The 18,480-nt window shown below is 43.5% G+C and overlaps 1 protein-coding gene across 1 annotated transcript in view; it reads right to left on the bottom strand.

The window, feature by feature from the left end:
- cep162 (centrosomal protein 162) overlaps positions 1-17,818 on the bottom strand; it is a 222,779-nt gene extending 204,961 nt beyond the window's left edge. The window contains exons 1-5 of the mRNA XM_070885594.1: positions 17,664-17,818; positions 10,931-11,030; positions 4,732-4,870; positions 4,315-4,431; positions 2,513-2,665 (exon numbers count right to left, since the gene is read on the bottom strand). Of these exons, the coding sequence (XP_070741695.1) occupies positions 2,513-2,665; positions 4,315-4,431; positions 4,732-4,870; positions 10,931-10,990 (469 nt within the window). The 5' untranslated portion in view covers positions 10,991-11,030; positions 17,664-17,818. The remainder of the gene's footprint in view (positions 1-2,512; positions 2,666-4,314; positions 4,432-4,731; positions 4,871-10,930; positions 11,031-17,663) is intronic.
- Between the last annotated feature and the right edge of the window lie 662 nt (positions 17,819-18,480).

Below are 18,480 nucleotides of genomic sequence, written 5' to 3'. Positions count from 1 at the left end.
CTCCTCCACTCTTTCCTCATCTAAATCTATCAGCATAACCCTCTATTCCCTTCTCCCACATATGATTGACAGATAAATTTTTAACCAATAAGGGAATTAAGGGGTATGGGGAGCAGGTGGGTAAGTGGAGCTGAGTCCACGGCCAGATCAGCCATGATCTTTTTGAATGGCAGAGCAGGCTCGAGGGGCTAGATAGCCTACTCCTGTTCCTAATTCTTATGTTATTATGTTCTTATGATTGTCTAGCCACCCCTTAATATTGACGGCCTCTAGTTATGCTCTTCCAAACAAGTGGAAACATTCTCTCTGTATCCGCTCTATCAAAACCTTTCAATTTTAAAGACCTCCATTAGGTCACCCCTCAGCCTTCTTTTTCAAGAGAAAAAAAAAAGAGACCCAGCCTATTCATCCTTTCCTGATATGTATACCCTCCCATTTCTGGTATCATCCTTGTAAATCTTCTCTGCACCCTTTCCAGTGTCTCTGTATCTTTTTTATAATATAGCGATCAGAATAGTATGCAGTACTCCAAGTGTGGTCTAACCCAGGTTCGATACAGGTTTAACCTAACTTCACGACTTATCGATTCTATACCTCGAGAAATAACCAGTGCTTGGTTTGCTTTTTTTTTTAAATACAGGCTCGCTAACCTGTTGCAACTTTTAGTGATTTGTGTATTTGTACTCAGATCCCCATGTTCCTCTACCCCAAACTAGACTCGCACCCTCCAAGTAATAAGTGGCCTCCTTATTCTTCCTACCCAAATGTAATACCTCATTTGCCAATTATATGCCCATTCTGCAAGTTTACTGATGTCCTCCTATAATTTGTTGCAGTCCTTCTCAGTATTGACTATCGCCTCCAATTTGGTGTCATCCGCAAATTTAGAAATTGCGTTTTTGATTCTAAAGTCTAAATCGTTAACATAAATTGTGAACAGCACTGATGATTGTGGAACACCACCTTCTGCCACCTTTACTCCTACTCTGCTTTCTGTCTTGAAGTCAGCTAACTATCCATTCTGCTGCTTGTCCCGACTCCATACTCTCTGACTTTGTTCATCAGTCTATTATGGGTACCTTATCGAACGCCTTTTGAAAATCTAGATAAATTACATATACTGCATTACCATTGTCTACTCTCTCCGATACCTCTTCAACAAATTCAATGAGGTTAGTCATGTAAGACTTTCCCTTCTGAAATCCATGTTGACCATTTATTATATTTTTGGTTCTTCTCTTGTCTCCTTTAGTAGAGTGTCCATTATTTTTCCAACCACCGATGTTAAGCTGACTGGTCTATAATTCCCTGGATATGTTCTATCCCCCTTCTTAAATATAGGTATTACATTAGCTATCTGCCAGACCTCTGGCACTACATCTTTTTCTAAAGAATTATTAAACTTATGTAATAATTTATTCAACTTGCAAATCACAGATACAAACTAATTAGTTATGTATCGCAATTAGTTCAGCAAAAGACAAACTATATAATATTTCTTCAGTCTATTGTCACTTTTTCATCAGTATAGAGCAGTCATCACTTCGTAGCAACACAAAAATGGCAGCATAACATACAGTCAGGTCTGTGTTGGGGAGGAATACATATATAGTGCACATAATATATTATACATATAAAACTGTTTTCCCTATCAACAGACGTGTACTAGATCAATTCATTTATCACAACACTGTTTCATTTACTTTTTTATTTTAATCTTGTTTTGTTTTGAGCACAGCAAAAATCAATGTTGTCTATACATGAAATGCAACATTTTCCATTTGAAATTGCCAAATCTAGGCATTTAAAACAGTAATTCATAAGCTTTTTAAACTGAAAGTAACCCTCCTCTTGCCATTAGAGGTAATGAAGCACACTGCTTCGATGATTTTCTCTTGCACCTAATGTAGGTACAGGTGCAGCGTCCAGAATCCGGAACCCTCGGGACCGAGGCCGTTCCGGATTCCGCGTTTTTCCGGACTTTGGATCGTCTTTCTGACGTCATGAATCCGGAAACACCCGAGCCCAGGTTTGGGTATTTCCGGATGTCGGAATTTCAGAAAGTGGGGGCCCCCGCCGAGGAGCTGTTCAGGCCACTGACTCCGATGAGGAGGCGTTTGGGCGGGGTCCCGCCAACGAGGAGGTGTTCGGGCGGGCCGGCGAGGAGGCCCCGAGGTAAGGGGAGCGGCGGCGAAGTGAGGGTTGGTGAGGCAAGGCCTGAGGTTAGGCAGCAGTGGGACCTAGAGGTCGACAGGGTCGGCGGGTCCGGATTACAGAACATTTTACTGATTCCGGACGACCCTGCCACCGATCAGTCCGGATTCTGGAACATTCCAGATCTCCGGATTTTGGACGCTGCACCTACATATTTATTTAAATGCTGCAGCTAATTAAATGCATTTCATTCAAAGGCAAAAGTAGTAAATGCCATTCTAGGACTGCAGAATGAATGAACACTTTCTCCTTTTTCCAATTTCAATTCTTTTTACAAAATTCACAAAATATTTGATACCATTTGGTTCCAAACTGTCTCTGCTGATAGACAGAGACGTCCTCTCGCCTTCCTGAACCAGAATCTTATCCTCTTGTTGCTCTTCTTCAATCTCTGCAATGGACCGGGAGAACCTCTGGGGTTTGAGAAAGCTCCTATTGGTTCCCAGCAGGTCTGCCATTTATCAAGCAAGGTGAAAATAAAGTAGGTTTAGTATTAAATGGGTGTATTTCTTCAGTATATTAACATTGCAGACATTACCTATGTAGTACAGTAAAATTTCTAAAGAGACTAGAAGCATGTACACAAATCACTAAAAGCTAATGCACAGGTAGAAAAGGTCATCAATAAGGCTAATGGAAGGTTAGCCTTTACCTCAAGGGGGTCAGAATACAAAGGTAAGGAAGTGATGCTTCTGTTGCACAGAGCCTTAAGACCTCATCTATAATAGTGCATTCAGTTTTCAGTACCTCAAGAAAGATATATTGGCCTTGATGGGGCTACAGTGCAGAGTCACCAGAATGATATTGGGACATAGAGGGTAAAATTATGAAGGCAGGTTGCAAAAACTTGGCATGTATTCCCTTGAGTTTAGAAGGTTGAGGAGTGATCTAATTGAGGTTTGTTCTACCTTTGCTCCATATTCCTTGATATGATGCACAATTAAAATCTATTGATGCCAGTTTCGAAAATTTCAATTGGTCCAGCATCCACAGCCTTTTGGGAATGGAGTTCCAGATTTCTATTACCCTTTTGTGTGGAAAAGGACCTCTTGATTTCATTCCTAAACTGCCTAGCTCTAATTTTATAATAATGCTCCCTTGTTCTGAATTTCTCTCACCAGAGGAAATAGTTTCACTGCATCTACCCTATCAAATCCCTTAATCATTTTAAACACAAAAATAAAAAAAGTCAAAGAGAGGGAAAAAAACTGATAAAATAAAAAGGAAGGGGTGGTTTAAATAACTAAATGTTGAACTTTTATCCCCCTTTAAAGAATTCCTACAAAGACAGATTTAATCACATGTAACTGAAGTAGCAAGATATAGATTTACACCACAGATTTTCCACACGTTGAATTATTGATCTATATTATTCCAACAGAGACTTGTATTAAGAAACTAGGTGGTTCTGTACGGGAAGGGAAGTATTTTTTAAATATAAAGCAGGAAAGTCTACCCAGACTACTCTCAAACTATTGGACCCACTTGAAGAGCAACATTTTGTGGACCTGACAGTAAATTACTTGGCTACCTACTCATCCAAAAATTGAAGTCATTTAAATGAACTTTATTGTTCCTTCGTAATTCATTGGCTGTGTAGCACTTTGGAACATCCTGAGGATGTGAAAGTTGCTATGTAAATGCAAGGTCTATCAGGGTCACAGTCTAAGGATAAGGGGTAAGCCATTTAGGACCGAGATGAGGAGAAACTTCTTCACCCAGAGTGGTGAACCTGTGGAATTCTCTACCACAGAAAGTAGTTGAGGCCAATTCACTAAATATATTCAAAAGGGAGTTAGATGAAGTCCTTACTACTCGGGGGATCAAGGGGTATGGCGTGAAAGCAGGAAGGGGGTACTGAAGTTTCATGTTCAGCCATGAACTCATTGAGTGGCGGTGCAGGCTAGAAGGGCTGAATGGCCTGCTCCTGCACCTATTTTCTATGTTTCTATGTTTCTTGCTTTCTCAATAAACCTTTGTCTATAAATTGCTGCAAGCTTCTGTTTCTGGACAAGTATAGTTAAGTCACTGTTGTGAGAACTTGGAGCTTAGTGCTCACCTACTTTACAGTAAACTCTCATTATTATGTAAAAGAAATACCCTCCTGGGAACCTGAACCATCACTCTCGCCACCAATTTCTTTCTTCAGTGTTTCAATGCCAGCATCAACGACTGCTGGCTGTCTTTTCAGTTTGGAAAACCTCCTCAGCGGGGGTTCTTAGATGAAGAAGTTAAGAAACGTGCCAAGACGTGCAAATAACACAAAAGAAAAGCAGACAAAAGTAAATTAAAAGATAAGCAATAGGAAAACAGAAAGACCAAATTTTGACAGTTTCAGTGCCATGAAATAGAAAACGTAAAAGAAAAAAGTAGAACACATACAGATTGATGCATTCGATATATTAGAGTAAAGCATTTAAAGGCTTCCATGTTGTGATGATTTGCTACCCTCCTGTGGCCAACTTTCATGGAATAGATGCCATGCTGTGGCTGAACAAAGACAAAACAGATACTTACGTCCTTCATCAGAATCATCATCATTAATCCACCATGGTTTTGCATTTTCGATGATTTCCTTCTTCTGATGGTGCCCCAATGAACTCAGAACACAGGTTTTTGGTGAATTTCCCAAATCAACAGATTCATCTGAAACAGACTGCAATATGTGCACAAAGTAATCAGAACAAAAAACAGAGGTTGGACTGAAAAATTAGTTATTTTTCACACTCAAAATGGTAGAATAATGCTACACATTACACAGACAATTTGTAGCTTACTGAGAGGTACGCGGAGTCAGAGGAAATGTATTAGCATGGATAGAGAATTGGCTGGCGAACAGAAAGCAGAGAGTCGGGATAAATGGGTCCTTTTCGGGTTGGAAATCGGTGGTTAGTGGTGCGCCACAGGGATCGGTGCTGGGACCACAACTGTTTACAATATACAAAGATGACCTGGAAGAGGGGAGAGAGTGTAGTGTAACAAAATTTGCAGATGACACAAAGGTTAGTGGGAAAGCAGGTTGTGTAGAGGACACAGAGAAGCTGCAAAGAGATTTGGATAGGTTAAGCGAATGGGCGAAGGTTTGGCAGATGGAATAAAATGTCGGAAAGTGTGAGGTCATCGACCTTGGGGAAAAAAAAAAACAGTAAAAGGGAATATTATTTGAATGGGGAGAAACTACAACATGCTGCGATGCAGAGGGACCTGGGGGTCCTTGTGCATGAATCCCAAAAAGTTAGTTTGCAGGTGCAGCAGGTAATCAGGAATGCGAATGGAATGTTGGCCTTCATTGCGAGAGGGAAGGAGTACAAAAGCAGGGAGGTCCTGATGCAACTGTATAGGGTATTGGTAAGGCCGCACCTGGAGTACTGCGTGCAGTTTTGGTCACCTTACTTAAGGAAGGATATACTGGCTTTGGAGGGGGTACAGAGACGATTCACTAGGCTGATTCCGGAGATGAGGCGGTTACCTTATGATGATAGATTGAGTAGACTGGGTCTTTACTTGTTGGAGTTCAGAAGGATGAGGGGTGATCTTATAGAAACATTTAAAATCATGAAAGGGATAGACAAGATAGAGGCAGAGAGGTTGTTTCCACTGGTAGGGGAGGTTAGAACTAGGGGGCACAGCCTCAAAATACGGGGGAGCCAATTTAAAACCGAGTTGAGAAGGAATTTCTTCTCCCAGAGGGTTGTGAATCTGTGGAATTCTCTGCCCACGGAAGCAGTTGAGGCTAGCTCATTGAATGTATTCAAGTCACAGATAGATAGATTTTTAATCAATAAGGGAATTAAGGGTTACGGGGAGAGGGTGGGTAAGTGGAGCTGAGTCCACGGCCAGATCAGCCATGATTTTATTGAATGGCGGAGCAGGCTCGAGGGGCTAGATGGCCTACTCCTGTTCCTAATTCTTATGTTATGTTATGTTATGTGATGGTACTTTTCACTCTAAAAGGGCAATAATGTTTCAATATGTCATATCTATTTTTAACAGAAACACAAAGATTGATCAAGGTTTGGTAAAAATCTTATAAATTTTAAAAGTTAAAACCATTGAGGGCATATCAATATTTCCAATCATGGAAGGAGTCTTCTAGAATTTCCCCCAATACCAACTTTTGAAAGAAATTCAAAATTTGTTTGAAGAAAATCACTTGAAATGTGTTTAAAATATGAAACTATTTAAAAGAAAATTGAATTATCTGTAGCAAGACAAAAACTGCTGCAGGATAAATTGCAGCCCCTTCTACTTCAAATAATTATGGTTTTACAATATTTGAGCACCTAATGTCCTAAACAGAGATGACGCAAGATAATTTTCAACTGTAGTAGGCAACAAAATAACAGCCTGGATTTTGGGTTAATAAGGGTGAGGCTATTGCTCACCATTATTATGGAGTAAATTGGACAGCAACTTACGGAGTATGCACAGTTAAACATGCAAATCAGAAGCTACCCTGCTCCTACAGGCTGCGCTACAACAGCACCTCGCCGATAGACTCGGCATTAAAATTCATGTAAGGGCATGAAGCTGCAGTACTTGCCCACGAAATGGTAGAAAAAGCTAGCGCTGGTGCATTCAGGAGTAAGTGAATTTTTAACGGCACGGTAAGTGATAATTACTGCCAAACAACTTTTATGACCCTGAAAATTTAATTTTACAAGTGTGGAGTCTCATTCCTTCAGAATTTAATTAGTGTTGGAGATTTAAAAATCTCTCTCTTAACCCCATCTTTTTCCCAGTCTTTATTTTGCTTCCTGTACATGATTTAAATCTAATTTATACTTCCTGATTTAGAATCTGCATGTCTCAGTGAGGATTCTTCAATCTGATTGGTTGAAGAGCCTCGTTGTTTCTTTCGCTGCACAGACGCCCCTATAGAGGGCATTAGACTTGATCAGACGCTCGATGAAAGCAAATCTATACTCAAAAGCTCGTGCAAAATCTGGGCAGATGTCAGCGCATGAATGGCAAGCACCGTTCCTTCGCCACTGACCGCAAAATCCGAGATAACTACTTTGGCACTTGAAATCAGGTGATTTGATTATGAAAGCCTATCATTCAACATGTCATGGCACCCACCGAAGGCAAAAGAAACCTCGACCAAAACACTTGCATGTGCCATCATGTGAGCCACTGGTTTGAATTACTGCCTTGTAACTCATTGCAAGCCAGTCCATTATTTATTTTAGTCACAAATTCTCCCTATTTTATATACTTGCTGCAGTCTTTGTAATTACATCATTTTAATGCAAGCCAGCCCACATCAGTGTCAGTACTTTATACCAGTGGTCAGCATTTAAAAATCAAAGCAGAAGCAAAAATAAACTGCAAAGCAAGTGTATACAAGTAATAAATTTAGTATCTGGAATATGAACTGTAAAGGTACATTAAAAATCTTACATCTGCGACACCTTTTCTATTATAAATTCCTTATCCCCATTGATAATGGAAAATGCCTATGCAACGTTGCGTAGCTGTAACCAGTCTTTTAGATGAGACGTCAGACCAAGGTCCCGTCTGCCCTCTCGGGTTGATGTAAAAGTTGCCATGGCACTATTCAAATACGAGCAAGGGAAGTCTACTGGTGACCTGACCAATATTTATCCTTCAACCACCATCACTAAAACAGATTTTCTGGTCATTTAACTCACTGCTGCGTGTGGGACTTTGCTATATGCAAATTGGCTGCCTGCATAACAGTGACTATACTTCAGAAATAATTCAATGGCGCCATATAAATGCAAGTTCTTACTTTTCTTCTTTCTTTAATTACACCCTCCTGCCAGTGGTGGCACTACAGTTCCTCTACAGGCAGGAGAGTGTAATCATAGGCTTACTAATTGACAGACAGGTTTGCTTATAAATACAGACGTGGGAATTTATAATGGAAATATAAAAATAAAGACAGGAATGTATGGCTTTAAAATGAAAACTGAATTACATCAGAGCTCTGGTCCAATTACAACCCCCCCACCCCACCACCATGTATTTAGATTAAGAGAAAATATAGTTATTAATAGCCAGCACGGATTTCAAAACTGGATGACCGTGCTCGACAAACCTCAGAATCCTTTGAAGAGGTAACGGACATGGTAGATGGGGGAACTACAGTGGATACAATGTACTACGGCTTTAGAAAGCCTTTGACAATGTACCACATAGGAGATTACTACAGAAGATTGAGGTCTATGGAATTAGGCAGAGGATAGCAAACTAGATTAAAAATTGATTAGATAGCCGGAGTTAACGTGGTTAAAAGTGAGTAGTGGTGTCCCATAGAGTTCAGTTCCGAGGCCACCACTGTTCAATCTGTACATTGATGATTCTGATATAGGCCTTGATGGAGTGCCGTTGAAATTTGCAGATGATACCAAAATAGCAAATATAGTTAATTCTTTAAAAGACTAAAGGAAGCAGTGAAAGGATATTGATAAGGTGAGGGAATGTGCTAGCTCATGGCAATGTAATTCAATGCCTGCAAGTATGAGGTGATGAAATTTGCTTTAAAAAAAAACAACATTAAGGGTGTTGTAGAATAGAAGAGGAAATGGAAGTACAAGTTCATAGAACATTATAAGTAGCACCTCAGATTGATACTCCTGTAAAAACAGCTAATGGAATTCTAGGTTTTATCACAAGAGGTATACTGGGGCTAAACTTTTGGGTTTTTACTGTTCAATTACTGCTTGATTTAGTGCCCGTTTTATCGTTTTTAAAAAGGACTTCGCGCCCGTTTTTAGGTTCATATGCAAATTTTCACCCTATAAATCGCCCGAATACCGTCGGCAGTATTTTCGGCTTCAAATCACCGCCGGCGGTATTTTCAGTCGCCCACCCAGCAGATGGCATCAATTTTCCATCAACAATGTCGTGCACTGTCTGATTACCACTCGCAAGATCGCCCAGCATTATTTTCCAAATTTTTCTTAAAAATCGCCCAGAATATCGCCTGCTATCAACATCCCCGTGTAAAGGGTGCACTTAAGTGCCCCTGACCCAGCAATGTGGACGCCCTTTTGAAATCAGAGCTGCAGCTTTATTACACAGCAGTTTTAACTTCAATCGTTTTTTTGAGCATTTTCCACAAAAGGAGGCCTAGATAGAGTGGATAGGAAGAAACTATTTCCCTTAGCAAAGGCGTCAATAACCAGGGGACATAGATTTAAAGCAATTGGTAGAAGGTTTAGAGGGGATTTGAGGGGAAATGTTTTCACCCAGAGGGTTGTGGGCGTCTGGAACTCACTGCCTGAAAGGGTGGTAGAGGCAGAAACCCTCACCACATTTAAAAAGTGCTTGGATGTGCACCTGAAGTGCCGTAATCTACAGTGTTACGGACCAAGGGCTGGAAAGTGGGATTAGGCTGGATAGCTTTTGTCGGCTGGCGCGGACACGATGGGCCAAAATGGCCTCCTTTTGTGTTGTAAATTTCTATGATTATCATCTGTTTGAATAATAAGCTTCACTAAGAGTCCCAAAACCCCAATATTCACCTCCTCTACTAAAACTGAGTTGAATTACTTGGTTACTATCTCTGCCATTCCCTCACTCATCACTACATCTTGCCTCCATCGCTTAAAGTTGTGGCACTGTAATTAAATGATTTAATGTAAGAAATACTATCAAAAGAACATTTAATTTTAGGAAGTGCTTGTAAACTTTTGTTTAATACCATGCCACAGCTTTTAAAAAAAAAATGATTCTTGAAGTTTGCCATATTCTATGCCAAAAAGAGATTTTATTTCCTTTCACTTCAAAAATGTACTAGCAGTGAATTTTGCACTTAGTTAAGAACAAACATACCAGGGAACACACAGGATCATTTTTGCCATAAAGGATCATCATTTGAATGTCAGCTGTGGCTCAGTGGATAGCACACTAGCCTCTGAGTCAGAGGTTTGTGTGTTTAAGTCTCACTTCAGGGACTTGAACACATAAATCTAGGTTGACACTCCAGTGCAGTGCTGAGGGAGTGCTGCATGGTCGGAGGTGCCGTCTTTCGGTTGAGACGTTAAACTTAGGCCCCTTCTGCTCTCTCAGCTGGACGTAAAAGATCCGCTGGCACTATTTCAAAGAGCAGGGGAGGTATCCCTGGGTCCTTGCCAATATTTATCCCTCAATCAGCATAACAAAAACAGATTATCTGATCATTATCACATTGCTGTTTGTGGGAGCTTGCGGCGTGCAAATTGGCTGCTGGGTTTCCTACATTGCAGCAGTGACTACACTCCAAAAGTACTACATTGACTGTAAAACACTTTGTGATGTCCAGTGGTCGTGAAAGGCACTATATAAATGCAAGTCTTTCTTACTGTTAAGCATTCCCAACCCAGGTAAAGCATCAGTAGTTTGGGGCTGTGAATTCATGTCCACGAGGAACTGGGTTGAGACTCACTTTGGTTTTGGCTCTTTCATGTAGGAGAGAGAGAGAAGTTGTCATCCAGGTCATCCATGGTTTCAAACCATGTTTTGGAGGTAAATTAGAGAGTGTTCTAATACACTACCAAACTGCTTTCTGTGCCCTCTGACATGCATTTCATAACTGTTCAAAAGTAGTATCCTAATTACATTTTGTGAGCACTGCTGCAATTTACAGCAACTATTAAAATTATAGATCATATAAGCAAACCACTAGAGGTCACCTCTAAGTAAATTAATGTTAAACTCAGAAATATATTTGCTGGAAACAGCTCTACAAGAGCAAAAAATAACATACCTCTTTCAAGAATTGCTCAAACTGTTCCTCTATCTCCTCCTTGGTGAGTCTATGACTCATGATTTCAATGTGTTACAAACTGATTCGTTAGAATAGCACTCTAGAATAAAAACACAGGATAGGATATCAATCCAAGAAAGTAAGAAAGATTTGCAGATCAGCAGACAGGTTGATCTCAATTTCTGCTCTGGCCCTCTACACATTTATCATCTTAGCCCATTCTACAAGAGGTATCTACATATTTTCGATATGTTGAGGCACAGATTTCAGTGCATCTGGTGCACAACTGGATTAGCTATAAGAACATAAGAATTAGGAACAGGTGTAGGCCATCTAGTCCCTCGAGCCTGCTCCGCCATTCAACAAGATCATGGCTGATCTGGCCGTGGACCCGCCCTCTCCCCATAACCCTTAATTCCCTTATTGGTTAAAAATCTATCTATCTGTGACTTGAATACATTCAATGAGCTAGCCTCAAAAGCTTCCTTGGGCAGAGAATTCCACAGATTCACAACCCTCTGGGAGAAGAAATTCCTTCTCAACTCGGTTTTAAATTGGCTCCCCTGTATTTTGAGGCTGTGCCCCCTAGTTCTAGTCTCCCCTACCAGTGGAAACAACCTCTCTGCTTCTATCTTGTCTATCCCTTTCATTATTTTAAATGTTTCTATAAGATCACCCCTCATCCTTCTGAACTCCAACCAATAAAGACCCAGTCTACTCAATCTATCATCATAAGGTAACCCTCTCATCTCTAGAATCAGCCTAGTGAATCGTCTCTGTACCCCCTCCAAAGCTAGTATATCCTTCCTTAAGTAAGGTGACCAAAACTGCATGCAGTACTCCAGGTGCGGCCTCACCAATACCCTATACAGTTGCAGAAGGACCTCCCTGCTTTTGTACTCCATCCCTCTCGCAATGAAGGCCAACATTCCATTTGCCTTCCTGATTACCTGCTGCACCTGCAAACTAACTCAAAAGAGTTTCATGAGTTTCATGCACAAGGACCCCCAGGTCCCTCTGCACCGCAGCATGTTGTAATTTCTCCCCATTCAAATAATATTCCCTTTTACTGTTTTTTTTCCCCCAAGGTGGATGACCTCACATTTTCCGACATTGTATTCCATTAGCCAAACCTTAGCCCATTCGCTTAACCTATCCAAATCTCTTTGCAGCTTCTCTGTGTCCTCTATACAACCCGCTTTCCCACTAATCTTTGTGTCATCTGCAAATTTTGTTACACTACACTCTGTCCCCTCTTCCAGGTCATCTATGTATATTGTAAACAGTTGTGGTCCCAGCACCGATCCCTGTGGCACATCACTCACCACCGATTTTCAACCCGAAAAAGGACCCATTTATTCCGACACTCTGCTTTCTGTTCGCCAGCCAATTCTCTATCCATGCAAATACATTTCCTCTGACTCCGCGTACCTTTATCTTCTGCAGTAACCTTTTGTGTGGCACCTTATCGAATGTCTTTTGGAAATCTAAATACACCACATCCATCGGTACACCTCTATCCACCATGCTAGTGAAATCCTCAAAGAATTCTAGTAAATTAGTTAAACATGATTTCCCCTTCATGAATCCATGTTGCATCTGCTTGATTGCACTATTCCTATCTAGTTGTCCCGCTATTTCTTCCTTAATGATAGCTTCAAGCATTTTCCCCACTACAGATGTTAAACTAACCGGCCTATCCTTCACCAGATCTGGCAGGTTCACATGGGACACTAGCAGGGGCCTCGCTCTCCTCTGCCAAAACCACTTGTTACTCCAGGATCATCCTGGACAGCAAAAATCTCCAATCCCAACTGCCTCCCTGCACCCTTCTCCCCTGCCCAAAACCCTCACCTCCAAGTGCAAGGAGCTCATGAACTTTATTACCGAAACTGAGAACATTCGTTCTGCTGCCTCTGCAACTTTTCCTCCTTCATCTTGTCCAACAAGGCAACTCAACCCCCAGCTTTAACCTTCCTGTCTAGCTTCTCTCCAATCTCCTCTTATGGCATGTTTTCTTTAAATCATCTAGTCAATGAAAACACTTCCGACTCCCTAACCGCCGTCCACTCAACTTACCTTTCTGGACCCCATGCTAGCAGGCATTGTAAATGTTTCCCTCTCCTCAGAAACAGTCATCCACCATCATTAACTCTCCTCCTCAAAAAGTCTCACCCTTGAACCCCTTGTCCTAGCAAACTACCTTCTTATCTCCAGCCTCCCTTTCCCTTCCAAAGTTCTTGAATGTTTTCATCTCTCGAATACACACCTGTCTTTCCCACAATTTCTTGTCTGAATCTCTCCAATCAGGTTTCTGCCCCTTCCACAGCACCGAACAGGCTTAACCAAATTCTCTGTGACTGTGGTGCACTCTCTCCTCATCCTCCTCGACATCTCTGCAGCTGAATACGCAGGCAAACAGTATGGTCGACCAACCTCTCCTCCACTGTCCAGCTCAGTGGGACTGCTATCACTTGAATCCACTGTTACCTACATGATCATAGCCCCCATTCCCCCCCCCTCCCCCCCAACCACCCACCCCAGGATCTATCCTTATCCTGCTCTTACTCTACATCTAAATGCTGCTTCTTCTTAGGCAGTCCCTCGGAGTCAAGGATGACTTGTTTCCACAGTGACATGAGTTCTAAGGTGGCTGATGAGTCCAATGTGGGATCTAAAGACTGTGTCACAGGTGGGGCAGGCGGTGGTTGAAGAGACGGGTGGGTGGGTTTCTTGGTTTGTCATTTGCTCCTTCCACTGTATGTACTTGACTGCCGCGTGCTCTAGATCATTGAGACGCCTTCCCGAATGCTTCTTCCCCACTTTGGAATCCCTGGCCCATGACCGCTCAAAGAGTCATTGGGGATGTTACATTTTTTCAAGGAGGCTTTGAGGGTGTGCTTAAAGCATTTTCTCTGCCCTCCTGGGGCTCATTTGCCATTACGGAACTCGGAGTAGAGTACCTGTTTCGGGAGTCTTCTAGCTGTCATGCAGACTACGTGGCCCGCCCATCGGAGCTGATAGAGTGTGGTCAATGCGTCGATGCTGGGGATGTTGAACAGAGGAGAACGCGGACGTTGGTGCGCCTATCCTGCCAATGGATTTGCAGGATTTTGCAGAGGCAGCATTGGTGATACTTCTCCAGTGCTTTGAGGTGCCAATTGTACATTGTCCATGTCTCTGGAGCATAAAGGAGGGCGGGAATCACTACTGCTCCGTAGACCATGAGCTTGGTGCTGGGTTTGAGATCTTGGTCTTCAAACACTTTTCCTCAAGTGACCGAAGGCTGCACTGGCACACTGAAGGCAGTGTTGGGTTTCGTCATCAATGTCTGCCCTCCCTGACGGGAGGCTCCCAATGTATGGAAAGTGGTCCGCGCTGTCCAAGGTCTTGTCGTGGATCTTGATGATGGGGGGAGGGGGCGGGGGCGGGGGCAGTACTGTGAGGCAGGGCCAGGTTGGTAGAGAACCTTTGTCTTACAGATGTTTAATGTAAGGCCCAGGCTCTCGTCCACTTCAGTGAAGGTGTCAACGATGGTTTGGAGCTCGGCTTCGGAATGTGCGCAAACGCAAGCATTGTCTGCATACTGTAATTCAATGACAGAGCTTGGGACAACCTTGGTACTCGACAATTTCCCGTTCATCCTGTAGATTAGCTCCACTCCAGCTGGAGATGAAGCATTGCAGTGAGAAAGATTGAGGAGCGTTGTTGCATTGACACAGCCTTGCTTGAGCCTGATCTGCACTTGTATTGAGTCTGTGGTGGATCCGTTGTTAAGAATCGCGGCTTGCATGTCATCGTGAAGCAGGCGGAGTTTGGCAAATTTTACGAGGACACTCCATAATCCCTCTTGGTTGACAGAGTCGAAGGCCTTTGTAAGGTCAAAGGAGGCCATGTACAGAGGTTGGTGCTGCTCCCTACATTTTTCTTGGATTTGTCGCGTGGTGAAGATCATGTCCGTTGTGCCTCGAAGTGGGCGAAATCCATATTGCGACTCTGGGAGGAGCTCTTCAGCCACTGGGAGGAGGTGACCGAGGAGGATTCTTGCAATAATTTTCTGTGGCAGCCAGCAGGGAGACTCCTCTGTAATTACCGCAATCGGTCTTGTCACTTTTCTTGACAATGGTGGTTTAGCACATCTGAATGCATCCTCTTGATATTACCTACAAAAGCTGGTGCACGTGGGCGATGGCTGTGAAGAGTGACGTCATCAAGATCCAGGTCAGTGATTGGAGTGTGGGCAGAGACAGCAGGAGCAGTGAGGTCGGGGCGAAGGAGTGCGAGAGACTGTGGAGGGACATGATCGGGGCTCAGGGGAGGCGCGAGTTCAGGGTCAGGGGCAGCACAGACCAGCCCACACTGCAATACATGGTGTGGAGGTCCCGACCTACGAGGGAACATCAGCGGCAGATCGGGGCCATAAAAGGAGCGGTGAGCGGCGACCATGGGCAGCGTGGAGGCATGCCACTACAAGATACAGTGCGAGCTGGTGCAGGAGGGTGATGGCTGTGAAGAGTGATGTCATCAAGATCCAGGTTGGTGATTGGAGCGTGGGCAGATACAGCAGGAGCAGTGAAGTCGGGGCGAAGGAGCGGCGAGAGACTGTGGAGGGACATGACCGGGGCCCAGGGGAGGCGCGATTTCAGGGCCAGGGGCCCCGGGCCAGCCCACACTGCGATACGTGCGCACTAGGTCCGTGCAGCAGAGCTGGTCTCCAGTTGTCTTGGGTAATCCTTGCAACTGGACCAAGACTTACCCTTTCAAGCCCATGTGGTGGTTGGCGTGCAATGTCCACCCTACGTTAAAAAAAATTCACGCACAGGCATCTTCCATCCTTCAGGATGTAGCTCGGTTCCTTATTTGAAACACCCGTCCTTTTTTTGGCATGGAAGCAAGTCATCCTCGTTTCGAGGGACCGCCTATAATGATGATACAGTAATTATTCCACCTTCCAAATAAAGAACATCCTAGTAGTTAAAACAGAAATATGTAAAGCAGCAGCTCTAACTTATACAGCACGAGAGAGATAGGAGACAGGTGCCCTCCCAAGAACCTTCTTTCCATCCCCTTCCTCAACTGCAAGTCGGCAATCCTGCTGTGGTATTATTGCGACCAGAGAAAGAAAACCAAGAACCAAAAACACAAAAATAACAAAAAGAAATTTCCCCCTCTGGGGTACCATATAAGCAACAGCAACTGCATTACCCACCCTAAGAAAGGGTGACCCTCCTCCCAGTCCTGTGAAAAATAGAAATTAGTGAATAATTAAATCCTTAAATATTAATTGTGCATGTATGATAGAACAAGTCACGATCAATGTGATCTCCTGCACTAGTTTTGATTGCCTAAAGAAGTCAGAGAGAAATGGTTCAGATTTAGCCCCCTAATTGACCTGGTGGTTATCTGGTTTTACGCAACTCCCAAGGAGATTGATTGCATGGCTCCGGGTGGGTAGGGAGTGTCAGCTTCATGATGCACAAGACATTACAACTAAACAAGCTGCATGGACTGGTGGGCCTTTTCCCCTCTGTCATTTTCATATGTTTGAATGTTAATACCCTAAAAGCAAAATACTGCAGGTGCTGGAAATCTGAAAGGTTATCAACCTGAAACGTTAACTTGGTTTCTCTCTCCACAGATCTGTTGAGTATTTCCAGCATTTTTAGTTTTTATTATACAATATATAATCTTGGTGTTCTGTTTGAGTCTAGGCTGAGCTTTCAATCCCACATCCAGTCCATTACCAAGACCACAAAATTGCACCTCCAAAACATCACCCATATCTGCCCCACTTTCCATCCACTCTCACTTCATTCACCCTATTGAACTTCTGGACTCATCTTTTCTTGTTCCTGTACCCTCCTCGTTGGCCTCCTGAGCTCCATTTCATCGAGAACTCCAGGGCCACTTGGTCTCCCAGCACAATCCTTGCCAACCTTCAGTGGCTCCTTGTCCATTAACACACTCATTTCAGAATTCTCAACTTCACACCTGCCTACATGCTCTGTTGCATTGAAACTTGTACTATTCTCTTGTATTATTCGTGGCAAAGACTTCACCCAGCCAGCCCTCTTGCCCTCAGACTCCAGAACTCCCCCTCCCTGTACCACTTCATTTTGCTGCACCTCTCCAGCAGATTGAAAAGCCTCTTCAACCTACCTCTTGGGCAGGACAGTGAAGCACCTCGCCAAACCTCCCATATCCCATCATCTCCGAGTTTTGCTCGGCTCTGATCCCCAACTGAGACATTTTGCTGTTAAATGCACCAACGACTCATTCATGTCTGCAGGCTTTTAAGGGGTGGGTGGGTCTCTCTCTCTCTCTCTCTCTCTCTCGCGCGCGCGCTTTTTACAGCATTGAAGTCCTGCACCTTCACCCGTGTTGCCACACAGGCTGCCCACTACTCTTCCTGCAAGCTCAGCTTCTGCTGATTGGCTCCACTGCTGTCCGCGCGCTCTGCCCGCCGCTGACGTCACAAATAAAGTGATTGATTGCAGCTTCCAAAGAAAAGAAGGCGGCAACGCGACATTGATTGACGGGGACGGGCAGCCACTCGGCATCGCGGGTTGTCCGGCATGCGGCCGCTCTGCACCAATCGCCGTGAAACGAAGACGGGATTTTCCCCGTTCGCAATCCCCGACCAGGTAATCGCGTTTTCGCGGAACCCGTTCTTTCAGTGAGCGTCAAAAATCTTCAGTCCCACGCTACATTGAAAGAGGATTCTTCTGCTTACCTCATATGCGGCTTTCCGGTATGAAAACTGAAGGCTCCGGCCCATACGCAGCCGTGGGCGATCCTCCGCCGGCCTGCAGTCCGTTCGCGTTGCAAGGCAACGGGACGCCGCGAGCTCCAAACGTTTGCTCAGGGCGACGGAACCAGCTCGCGGTCAAATTCTGTTGACGGGCGCTGTTCAGCGATTCAGTTCGAAACGGCAGCGCTCGAACCAGGGAGCTGGGACACGTCACAAGGTCATCTGTTTAAATTGTGATGTCATCTGCAGACTCCACACATCACCACGTGTGTTATATGTATTCCTAACTATAAGACAACAACCACATCTTGTATTTATATAGCGCCTTCAATATAGTAAAACGTCCTAAGGCGCTTTACAGAAGTGTTATGCGATAAAAATTTGACACCAAGCCGCATAAGTAGAAATTAACGCAGATGGTCACAGAGATCGGTTTTAAGGAGCGTCTTGAAGGAGGAAAGAGGTTTCGGCAGGGAGTTCCAGAACTTGGGGCTGAGGCACCAGAAGGACGCGGCCACTACTGGTTGAACGATTATAATCAGTGATGCTCAGGAGGGCAGAATTAGAGGAGTGCAGACATCCTACAAAAGAATTGCAGGACTGCCAAGGGCGCATATTTAGTATTTCTTTGTAGCCTTCACTTATTTGTGTCATTTTGCTTTTATTCTCTCCACCTTTTCTATAATAATTCTTTTCTATAATAATTTTCCTTAAAAAATAAATCACAAACCAAAACAATTTATTTTAAATTCCAACAGGTAGTTTTTTTTTGGCTAATATTTGCACGCAGTGGTGTCAG

The sequence above is a fragment of the Pristiophorus japonicus genome, chromosome 7, assembly GCF_044704955.1.
Source record: "Pristiophorus japonicus isolate sPriJap1 chromosome 7, sPriJap1.hap1, whole genome shotgun sequence".
Classification (NCBI taxonomy): Eukaryota; Metazoa; Chordata; class Chondrichthyes; family Pristiophoridae; genus Pristiophorus; species Pristiophorus japonicus.
The sequence above is the reverse complement of the archived record's forward strand: the minus strand, read 5'-3'. Positions and strand labels throughout refer to the sequence as shown.